The sequence below is a fragment of the Myiozetetes cayanensis genome, unplaced genomic scaffold (assembly GCF_022539395.1).
Source record: "Myiozetetes cayanensis isolate MyiCay16 unplaced genomic scaffold, myiCay2020 scf3, whole genome shotgun sequence".
NCBI lineage: Eukaryota > Metazoa > Chordata > Aves > Passeriformes > Tyrannidae > Myiozetetes > Myiozetetes cayanensis.
Genome location: NW_026087521.1, coordinates 72,938,614 through 72,950,321, shown reverse-complemented (window position 1 = coordinate 72,950,321; position 11,708 = coordinate 72,938,614). Strand labels below are relative to the sequence as shown.

Below are 11,708 nucleotides of genomic sequence, written 5' to 3'. Positions count from 1 at the left end.
GCATGAAAGGGCAGTTTCCCCGTAATACGCTGCCTGACGATTAACTCTTCCCTCCCAACTCCAGCCGCTCCGCTCGGGATTTACTCTCCACCGCTGTGTCCAGGAGGCTCGGGATGCGCTGCCCCGAGGCGGGCCGGGGTCCGGGACTGAGCTCCTGGGACCAGGAGAGCTCTGGGCACTGCGGGCGCAGCCGCCGCGCTCCGCGGCTGCAGCCCCGCTCCGTGCGGGATGCTCAGCCCCGCTCCGTGCGGGATGCTCAACCCCGCAGCCTCGCAGCCCCGCTCCGTGCGGGATGCTGAACCCCGCAGCCTCGCAGCCCCGCTCCGTGCGGGATGCTGAGCCCCGCAGCCCCGCTCCGTGCGGGATGCTGAGCCCCGCAGCCCCGTTCCGTGCGGGATGCTCAGCCCCGCAGCCCCGCTCCGTGAGGGATGCTCAGCTCCGCAGCCCCGCTCCGTGCGGGATGCTCAGCCCCGCAGCTCCGCTCCGTGCGGGATACTGAATCCCGCAGCCCCGCTCCGTGCGGGATGCTGAGCCCCGCACCGCCGCAGGTGCTGCGGGGGATCTGCAGGACAAAAGCGCGGTCCCGCCGCCCCTCTGCGCGCCGGGCGGCGGCTGCTCCGCGCACCTGTGCGGGGCTGCTCCTGCATCCCCTCCGCGTCTCCCGGGATCCCGCCGGCTCCCCGCAGCCCATCCCGCAGCGGGCAGGGGCCAGGGCCGCCCGCATTGCGTCGGGGGCGCGGCGCGCAGCGTGCGGGGGCGGCCGGCCCGGGGGCAGCGCGCATCCCTCCCTCCCTCCTTCCCTCCTTCCCTCCTTCCCTCCTCCCGCCGGTCCCGGCCCCCCCGGCTACCCCCGCCCTCCCGCTCCCCGAGCTGCACCAAACAGCTCTCAGGTTTCTGCTGATACTGCAGCGTCAAGAAATGGCTCGAGTTTGCTCCTCGCTCTTCTTATGCATTCAGCAGCCCTCTCGCTCCTGCCACACGCGCCCAGCTCCTGCCTCCTCCTGCTGCCTCCGCTGCCGGGACGAGCCAACACCGACTCCGGGGATGCGGCTGCAGGGCTGCGGCGCTCTGACATCTCCCCAGCCGCCGCTGCCCAGCGCCAGGCTCCTTTTCCAGCTGTCCTAAGGGGAGAGAGCGGCAGAGCCCGCGGCTGCCCAGGACTCCTTGATTTTATTTGCTAACTCGAGCCTTTTGGAAAAGGTACTTTGCACTCTTTTCCACGCAGTTACCCTCCCACCCCCCACTGCGGTTCTCAGCAGAAACTAATTAAACCCACTCGCCCTTGGTGCAGCCTAAGACAGTGTATGAATATTTCAGTGTCTCGCAGGCAGCCCTGTAAAGCGATCGCTGTGTTATAAAGAGGGGCGCAAGAGGAGGAGGAGGGTTAAGTTTGCCGCTGCGGTTTTTGTTTTGTTTTGGTTGTTTTTTTTTTTTTTTTGGATGCTGCTGCAAGGCGACTTGACGCATTCCAGCACTGGCTCCTACTCCTGACCAGCGCATCTCCGTCGGAGCAGGTAAGGAAAAGCCCTTCTCGCCCCCCGCCCCCGCGCTGTTACACTCTATTTTGGACGGTTTGGGTCTGGGATGTCGACCTCCCTCCCCTCGTCTCTCTCGGAGTTGTGTTTAGCTCCTGCAAAGCAAGACAGGAGATGCTTTGCCCTCCCTGCCCTGATCCCCCTATCTGGTGCGATGAAGTTGTCAGAGCTCAGCTAAGTCTCCGCACAGCCTGTGAAGAGGGGGAGCGCGGTACTCAGGAGACTCCTTGCGGGAGCTGACCCCGCTGAAGTTGCTTGGGAGGCTCTCCCGAAGAGCTCAGGGCGCATTCCCGCCTCGGAGGCCCCGGTGCCTGTCCGGGGATGTGTAGGAACGCGCAGGGCTCCGCATGTGCTGCCGTAGTGGGCAGAGCGGGATGTTCTTGCTCGTGTGAAAGCCAATCCATTGCGCCTGAGCGTGTGTGTGTGTGGTGGGGCTCGGGGGCTGGTTTGTTCTGTTTCTCTCCTCCCTGGCAGCCTCCAGCCTTCAAAAAGCAGAGTATTTCCATCCCTCCCTCCCTCCCTTCCCAGCAGGAGGAGAGGACCGGGGCAGTGGTGAGGTGGGGGGGAGGAGAAAGGAAGGGGAGGCGGGGGTGCAGGTGATGGAAATTTGCTGAGTTGGCATTGCAAGGACTCGCCTCCCAGCCGGCCCGTGATTTATTTATTTATTTGTTTATATATTTATTTATTTTATGTGTATGTATGTACGTGTGTGTGTGTATGTGTGTGTGTAGTGTGTGTGTGTGTGGAAGCTTCGTGCCAGCAGCTGCGGCGATGGTCGAGCCGGCGAGAAAAGCGGACGGATCGAGTTAAAGGCTAAAGGAGACGGCTGGGGAGGGGACCCCGGCCCGGGGGGCGCTCCACAGACCTTCAGCCTCCCGGCCTGGGGGACGGGACAGGACCCCTCACCTTACCTGCCCTCTTCCCCCCCTAAAGGTACTTCTTCCCTCTTTCTTCACCTTCCCATCATCCTAATGCCCCTCTTTTCATCCCACCCCTCCTGTTCCCTTTTGGGTATTTCCATGCTTTAGGCTCCTCGCCCATCCCTTCCTCAGGCTCCCCATCCCACCTCATCATCCCTCCCTGCAGCCTGCGAGCCCCCCCATCCCTGAACTGCCCTGGGTCTCTCTGCTCTCCTCCATCCTCCTCCTCCTCCTCCTCCTCCTCCCTTCCCCTCACTCCTCCCCTGCCCCGTGGCCCCTGTCCCCGTGTGCCACCATGACCGTGATGGCTGGAGAGAACATGGACGAGACCTCGGCGCTGCCTGGCCACCCCCAGGACAGCTACCAGCCCGCCGCCCACGACGACCACGAGTGCTGCGAGCGCGTGGTGATAAACATTGCCGGACTGCGCTTCGAGACGCAGCTCAAGACCCTGGCCCAGTTCCCCAACACGCTGCTGGGCAACCCCAAGAAGCGCATGCGGTACTTTGACCCCCTGCGCAACGAGTACTTCTTCGACCGCAACCGGCCCAGCTTCGACGCCATCCTCTACTATTACCAGTCCGGGGGGCGGCTGCGCCGGCCCGTCAACGTCCCCCTGGACATGTTCTCTGAGGAGATCAAATTTTACGAGCTGGGCGAGGAGGCCATGGAGAAGTTCCGGGAGGACGAAGGGTTCATCAAGGATGAGGAGAGGCCCTTGCCAGAGGGGGAGTACCAGCGCCAGGTGTGGCTCCTCTTTGAGTACCCAGAGAGCTCTGGGCCGGCAAGGGTTATTGCCATAGTCTCTGTCATGGTGATCCTCATCTCCATCGTCATCTTCTGCCTGGAGACCTTACCTGAGCTTAAGGAGGACAAGGAGTACACGGTGCACCGCACTGACAACACCACCCAGGTCTACAAATCCAACATCTTCACGGATCCCTTCTTTGTTGTGGAGACCCTGTGCATCATCTGGTTCTCCTTCGAGCTGGTGGTGCGCTTCTTCGCTTGCCCCAGCAAGACTGATTTCTTCAAGAACATAATGAACTTCATTGACATTGTGGCCATCATCCCTTACTTCATCACCCTGGGCACCGAGATGGCCGAGCGGGAGGGGACTCAGAAAGGAGAGCAGGCCACCTCCTTGGCCATCCTGCGAGTCATCAGACTGGTAAGAGTCTTTCGAATCTTCAAACTCTCCCGGCACTCTAAGGGCCTCCAGATTTTGGGACAGACCCTCAAAGCAAGTATGAGAGAGCTAGGTTTACTAATCTTCTTCCTCTTCATTGGGGTGATTTTGTTCTCTAGTGCGGTATATTTTGCTGAGGCTGAAGAACCTGAGTCTCATTTCACGAGTATCCCCGATGCTTTCTGGTGGGCGGTGGTATCCATGACCACTGTGGGCTATGGTGACATGTACCCTGTGACAATTGGAGGCAAAATCGTAGGCTCCTTGTGTGCCATCGCTGGTGTGCTGACAATTGCCCTGCCTGTACCTGTCATCGTGTCCAACTTCAACTACTTCTACCACCGAGAAACAGAAGGGGAAGAACAGGCTCAGTTGCTTCACGTTAGCTCCCCTAATTTAGCATCTGACAGTGATCTCAGTCGCCGCAGCTCCTCCACAATCAGCAAATCTGAGTACATGGAAATCGAAGAGGATATGAATAATAGCATAGACAATTTTAGAGAGGCTAATCTCAGAACTGGCAACTGCACTGTAGCCAACCAAAACTGCGTTAATAAGAGCAAGCTGCTGACTGATGTGTAAACAAAAACAAAAACAAACAAAACAAAAACCAAAATCCCCACTCACAGCTTGAAGACTTTAGTGACACAGTCACACTTTGTAGATGCTTTACTGATAGTCTTTGAATGCTTTATTTACCTCGTAAATGCGTTGTTGCATTGCGAATCTTTGCTCTGCGATAAAGAAGCTTCCAGGATCCATGAAAGATAAAATTTTTGTTTGTTTTCGAAAAAGCATTTTTTTCCACCTGGCAATCGATAACCATTTGAGCTAGTTTAGTTTTAAGCCGTATGACGTTAGACCTAAACTTTTCCTCTCCCATCGTTCCCCCCCCCTTTTTTTTTCTTTTTTTTTTTGGATAAAAGTTAACTTAAAACTAAGCAAGACAGTTTTTAGAGCTCTAAAGCATATGCATGGATTCCAGTAAAAATATTCTGCGAAACACTGCACAGCAGTTGCAAGAAAGTGCATCAGATAATAATAGTAAATAAAAAAAAAGATTACCCAAAACCCGTGGCAAACATTTGCCGTGGCTTTTATGAAGGAGCGCGAATTTTTTCCTTCCACCCCCTCTGTGAAGGATTTCATACTTCCAACCTACAGATCCACACAGCACCTTATTAAAAACGTACCTAGGCCTGGCCTCTTTTGCTGTCCGTAGGAGAACTATTCTAAAAGGAAATAAACCGAGCGAAACTGAAGACAAAACATCTGCAGTGCTGCTAAGTTCTCTTACATGCAGATGGTAGAAACACACTTTTCTTTCCCCCCACCCCACCCCATTTGGAACTGGATACAAAACTTTAAGCCCCTCTGTTTCGAGATAGCACAATGGAGTTTAATATAAGCATGTTTGAATTTGATACTATTTATTTTATAATCGCATGCTTGAAACGTTACCTCAGACAATAGCGGATAAGCTTTCGTTTGAACTGAATCTTCTAAAAATAGGTCCTTTATCTCTCTTTTTTTTTTCCTTTCTCTTTTTTTTCTTTCTTTCTTTTTGATTTGCATTCACCAGAAGTGCACTCCTTAATTTATTAAATCGTTGACTAGTAATTTAAAGTACTGTATTTAAGTGCGTATGTTAGTCAAATGGGAACAATAACTTTTGGAGATCAAAGCATGTTCAAATATTCAGCATTATGGCCTATTTGATTAAAGTGTAACTTGAACTAATTAATGCATGAATTCAATGATAATAATAATAATAATAACAACAATAATGATAAGAATTAAAAAAAAAAAAGTGCTTGATAGACTGAGGGCCTGAACGAACTGATTAGAGAAACCTGATTGTTTTCCTGCATTGTTCAGGGAAATGTGTTGGTTTTTGTCCAGGCGTTGTCGGAAAGGAACATATCCCATCCCTTAAAGGGAAAGCTATATGGAAAATTAAGAAGTCCAGTTATATATAGCAACACCTAAAACCTAGTATCCTTCCTAGCTGAAAGGTGCAGGTGCATGCTTTTTGGTGCATTCTCAGAATGTAAATGAAACTTATCTACTACATGCATCCAAATTGCAGCAGCTGGTTTCTTTTGCAGCCATCAGTCGAGACTTTTTTTGTATTCCCCTAAAACTCACTGAGGAGACTCAACAGATTGATTTGGATAGTTGCAGTGCCTTTATCTTACATCCCCTAAATTGCTGAAAGTGCCTCCAGGAACTGAGCTGATCAGAGATGCTGAAGGAAAGGGCGAGGCGTCAGCACGCTGTCAGGGGTGTTCTGTGCTGCCTCCTGGCACGGCACAGGAGGGGGTAGAGAGAGAAGGACCAGGTGTGAGTGAGAGGGGTGCAGAAGAGGTGGGCAGAGACCACCAGTGCCCGTGGGATGCCTGCTTTCCCCAGCCAGTCTGATGCTGCAGGGCTCAGCATCTGCTTCTGCCAAGTACCTCACAGTTGTGTTTGTGCAAGGCTTCAGGTTTCCCTTGGTTGTTTATAGCCATCACTGTATCTGCCCTTCCTTTCCCTGAGATGGCTTTCTGGCAGCCTGTCCCTTCATGGCAGGGTGCAGGAGGAATCAGGGACCAGCGTGAGCTACGGCATCACCCAGTCAGGCTCCCAGACTGGAGGACTGTGGTTTTTTTTTTCCCCACAGATTTCCCAGGTGGGTGGGTGGGAAAGGCTTTCCAGTGCCCTCCCATCCCTGTCTCCTCCATCCCCTTTTGGCACGCTGTCAGATCTTAAATCCCATCACCCACCCTCTGAGCCCTATTCTTCTTTCTGGTGCCTGTTCTTACTCCCACCATCATCTGGTGAAGGAAGCAATGCTAGGAGAAGGTATCTCCTGCAAAATGCCAGCCTTGACTGCTAGGCCCTGGAAGAGAATAGCCTTTGACCTGAACTAATGTAGGCACTGATCTTTTCTTTTTAAATGGACAAAGTTGAGGATCTTCGTTCTGCACTCAGCATGTGGCCAACTGCTGTTGAACACTTCTCCTTCCCCATTGTACAGATCCTTTCCTCCCCTGCCTTTCAGATCTATGTACATATGTGTATAAATATATATATATGTGTATGTCTGCTCCTGTGTGTGTCACAGGCATCTGCAGACACATGTATATATAAAATCAAGGCACTTAGAGTTAAAAAAACAACCCTAACTCTGCAGTTACGCACAAGCTTGACCTGCCAGGTTTCCAGGAAGACTTGACTTTATTTCTCACTGTGTGACTTCTGTCAATCTTGGCGATGAGAAAGCGATTAAGAACTGAGGGAGCTCCAACTCCTGCAGGACATGCAAGGCATCAGATACAACAGGGCATTACATCCTCTAGGTAGATGTTGTAAAGCTTCTTTCCTGTCCCCTGCTCACACCCCTGCCCACTGTACACCTCTCTCCCCGTTAAATTCTAGCGGTCCTGATCTTCCCAAACTCTTGAGTTCTAGGATATGACTTCTGATGTCAGAATGGACTTGAATGCTGCACTCAGCTGATAAAACCACCAACTGACTAAACAAAACAGCAATAATCATTTCAGTGCTAGGGGGCTGATGATCAGAAAGATGCATCTGGGAGACGAGGCCTCACTTTGGTAACTTCTAACCCCAGCTGGGTATTGCACACCTTAGTGTAATGTGCAGAGTGATAATCACTCTGCATGTGTGCAGAGTAAAGTGCTGCATGCAGCAGTTCTTCTTTGTCAGGAGACCAGGACGGGTCTTCAGGGCCATCCTGGGTGGTTTGGGGAGCCTGAATGTTGCTTTGTCCATTTATTGCTCACTGCAAAGGATCTCAATACATATGGAGTACAGGAATTAACCTCATGTAGCATAGGCATGCATTTTCAGCAAGTTTGACACAAAAAAAAATAACAACAACAACAACAAAGGCTCTTACTCCCTATACACAGGAGTGCTGAAATGTCTTTGTGGGCCTGAAGGTGCACTTAAAAAACTGCCTGTTCTTACCAGTAAGCATCCTTTCCTTTCTTTTTTTTTTCCTTTTTCTTTTTCTTTTTTCTTCTCTTTTTTTTTCTTCCTCTTTTGGGCCTTATATTTCTTATTTTTTGCCACACATGGACTCTGTGGGGTTGTTCATGTAGTTGGAAGAGGACTGGAAACGAGCTGAGGGCCAGTTTTTATTAGTGCTTCTCTGAAAGAGTCAAGAGAATTCAGTTGGGAGGGAGAATCCCTTTGGTAGGGACCTCCCAGAAGGGATGACCAACTTCAGCTGGACAGAGAAACCAGTAGATATGGCAGTCTTAAGCTGTAGTTTGGTGAGGGAATGCAGCTGTTCCATCATAAGGAATGGCTCCCCAAGCCTCCTTCCCCAGCCACTGCTCCGTGCCTCTCTGTGCTTCTCCGCTGCCCCCAAAGAGCTTTCCCTTCCTCCTCTCAGGGAAGGGGATGAGGGGCTTACCTGGCAGCAGCAGGGCAGCAGTGACTGCAGTGCAGAGGCAGGAATCCTGTAGGCTGGAATCACTGCCAGAATTCCCCATCTGGTCCTACCATTCTTAGCTCCAGAGCACTGGGGAACAGGCAGAGGAGAGTGAAAAGGAAAGGCTCTGAGGGGCTGCTGCCAAGAGCTCAAACCCTCTGTGTGGCAGCTCCAGCACGGACAGTGAACTGGATTTACCTGCCCTCGTGAGGAAGTTAGCGTGCAGTAAGCCAGGCTGTGAGTTCCCAGCATCCCAGCAAACCCACACAGACTCCCTGCACGGAGTCTCCTCAGCCTTATCTCCACTGGGGACTTCAGGAAAGCTAATCCGAATTAATGAAAGGTGTGCATTCAAAGTAGATCTGTTAAACTGCTTTAAAGCCCAGCATGGACATTCTGTTGCAGTATTAAAGCAACCTTAATCTGATTTGGAGTCATTCTTTTTGAAGGAAAGCAACCCGAATTGAATTAAGGCTGCTTTAATTCCGAACACAATGGGGCTTAATGCAGTTTACCTCATCTGCCTCACAAGTTCATTCAGACAGATAAGCCTTTAGTAATCATTAGATGGACTGGAACTGACCCTGCTTGGCAGGGGGTGGCTGGGCAGAGCGTGCCCACGTGCGACAAAACTCTTTCACTACGTGAGTGCTGGAAAATTCACAGCCTGGCTTACTGAGGGGATAACACGTGGATCCTGCTAAGGGTTCTGGTGATTTCCTCCCTTTGTTCCTGCTTTGCACATCTGTGGGTGTGAGGAGGGTCAGTGCTGACGACGATCGTGGCCCAAGGAAATTAATTTCCACTCACAAAGTCTCTTAACTGCGCTGGTGCTAAACCTGACTTACTGCTGATCGCGTGGACAAGCACTTGAAAGAAAGATGATATGAAGCACCAGAGATAGGACAAAATTCAGCAGTGTCCTCTTGTTTGCAGCAGTGATTTTGCCCAGATGGAGGTTTCAGGGATCAGACCCTTCTTAGCAAACCGTTCGTTGGAGGCTGCGTTGGTCCAAGTCGACAACTGATTGAGCAGTGGCAACTTTTATTGACAGGTTTATTTATTTATTTTTTTTCTTTTCCTGAAGGACGATTGTTTTAATTAGGCAGAAGTACAGAAAGTTAGTTTCTGTTAGGGGAGAGCTGAAGCCCGAGTGTAACCTGTTTATTTCTAAGCATGAGGAACTGAGGGCGAGTTTCACTTTTCCATAATTCACACTGGAACGGTGCAGTTTCTTATATGCTCAAATATTAAACACAACACAGCAAACAGTAGGACAGGAACATCTGAAATTAATTAGAAAAAGGTGGAAAGTTGTATTTTAGAACAAAATCTTCTGCATACATGTGCAATCTGAGGAGAGAATATATTCCTTTCCAAATATTAGCTGGATAACTCTTGCTGGAGGGGTGCCATTCTGGGTTAATCTTTTCCCCTAACACGAAGAAGAGGGAGGTACTGCAGCTTTTCCAGGAACGGTCTGATCCTGTAGGCTTCCAGCAGCCTGATGCCAGTGATGATCCCAGTAATTTCAGACCCACAGGGATGCAGAAGCAGCTCCAGGGTGTGATTTACGCTCCGTGGCCAGAGGGCTGGACGGAACTGGAAAACCCGTGCTTGCAATTGCACGACGTGGCAGGTTTGTTCCAGACCCGCCCACTGCAGGTATGAAACAGGCTCCTTCCCTGAGGTGCTTTAACCAGGGACCTGCACTTCGATTTTGGTTGGACTCACTTCAGGCTGAGTTCCTTTTTTTCCTCTTCTGTTTTCTGTTGTTCTGGCTTTACCTAATCAGGTGTAGGGAATTTATTTTTCCTGAAATGCTTATCAAGTATTCTTAAAGGTGTCAGTATTTGTATCTGCAAAAAAATGAAACTTCAGGGTGTTCTACTGTTTCACTCAGTACAGGTGAACTTGCCACCGGTGAGGTCAACAACTTATGCTGTCAAGGCATAGCATGCTTTGATATTTTCAAAGGAAATAAAATGAAACTGAGGTCTTCACTGAAATTTGTCTCAAAGTTTCTGTTAATATCTGTGTAATTCTGTATATTTCACCTGTTCACAGGCTCTAGCAAATGTCACTACAAGTTACAAAAATCAACAAAAAAAAATCATCTTCCACTTCTAGTTTCTATGATAAAATGAAGACGCTGCATTCAGTTCCTTTAGGTGCATCAGTCTTTGATCCATGTTATTGTTTCAGTGACATTTCTATAAATGTAATTGGGATCAAATGTATATTTTACTTTTGTACAAAAGTAAAAATGATATTTTTATGACTAAATTCAGCAAACCCTTACCTATAACCTGCTAAGATGAAATCTTTTTTTTTTTTTTTCCCCTTTCCTTTACATGTAAAACATTGGTTTTTGCAGTATGTCGGTTTGAAATGAATAAATAACAGCTGTCAATAGAACTGTAAATGGCCTCTCAGACATACCTCTGACTTCAAAGATCAAATATTGCCGATGTGAAATATATAAACTGAATAGTCTCCATATGAAAGTGCACCATCAGGGCAACAAACCATTTAAGCTGACACAGCTGTACTTATTTCCACCATTTACAAATCGCTTATACTTTGGTCAAGTATGTACTTCATTGTCACATTACAGCTCATTTTACTTCCAGTGGTGAAATTGTTTGACTGACCATTTTTAGAACATCTGATGTTATGAGTTCTTGAACTATTTGAAATGCATAGTTTTCATCTATGCAGTTTTACCTGCTTCTGTACTCGTTCATCTGTTCATACTTGGCATCAATTAAAGATAATTTTTAAGGATCTTACCCAGGTTTATTCTGTCTGGTTATTTTCTGGAGTCTGGTTTCTCTGCTGTCACTATTGGCCGGTTCCATGTGAAATGAATGGTTGGTTTATTGATGGTTTTCTTACTGAATGGCATAAGAAGTGACAATGAAGTGAGCGGGAAACGTGGCTGTGGGCTTTGAGAGGCTTGTAAATGTCAACTCAAGCTTTACAGTGCAATTAACCCAAAAGTTTGGCTTCCACAGGCTTTGGATCTAGCCTTCAGGGAGTAATGTTCTGGGGCCAGACTCTGCTGCCTTCACTGCTGAGACATCACCCAGTTCCACCAAGAAAAAGTGCAAATGAGATTAAGCCTCCTGACTGTGTGAGCGCTGTGTTTCAGCCAACTGTGAGAGCTGACCACGGGTTTTGGGTTGGGTTGAAGGTCAGCAAGTCAAATGTTCTCTTTGGAAAGTTGGTTTCTCAGGGTGTGTTTTGTGCAGAGCGGTCTGATCCCGCCACGCGTGCCGTGTCTCAGTGTTGTGTCCCGTGCAGAGAGGGCAGTGCCACGAATGCTGCTTATTTTCTGCAGAAGCTGTCGTGTGCTGGGAGTCCATCTGCAGAGGTCTTTCTGTGGGTAGGTGCAGTTTGTAACAGTGGGATGAACACTGATTCACACATGGGTGAAATGGAGTGAAAATACCCTGACCTCTACACGAGGCAGGACATTCTATGTGGCCTGTCGTGTGATTTAATTTACTTGCTTGTTTTGCTTTCTTGGTCGAGTGAAATCCTCATTCATCAATAGCTTCAAGTGTTTAGTTGGTGTGACTGAATGTCACTTACAGATTGTCAAAGGTTGTTTTGCT

The 11,708-nt window shown here is 49.4% G+C and overlaps 1 protein-coding gene across 1 annotated transcript; it reads left to right on the top strand.

The window, feature by feature from the left end:
- The first annotated feature begins 878 nt into the window (after positions 1-878).
- Positions 879-10,880, top strand: KCNA1 (potassium voltage-gated channel subfamily A member 1). The gene is made up of 2 exons (XM_050324571.1): positions 879-1,514; positions 2,267-10,880. Exon 2 carries the CDS (start codon positions 2,751-2,753, stop codon positions 4,224-4,226), a length of 1,476 nt encoding a protein of 491 aa, XP_050180528.1. The 5' UTR covers positions 879-1,514; positions 2,267-2,750; the 3' UTR covers positions 4,227-10,880.
- Positions 10,881-11,708: the final 828 nt, after the last annotated feature.

Excerpts from the sequence above, each read along its gene's own strand:
- KCNA1 (XM_050324571.1), top strand. The coding sequence starts at position 2,751 with ATGACCGTGATGGCTGGAGAGAACATGGACGAGACCTCGGCGCTGCCT.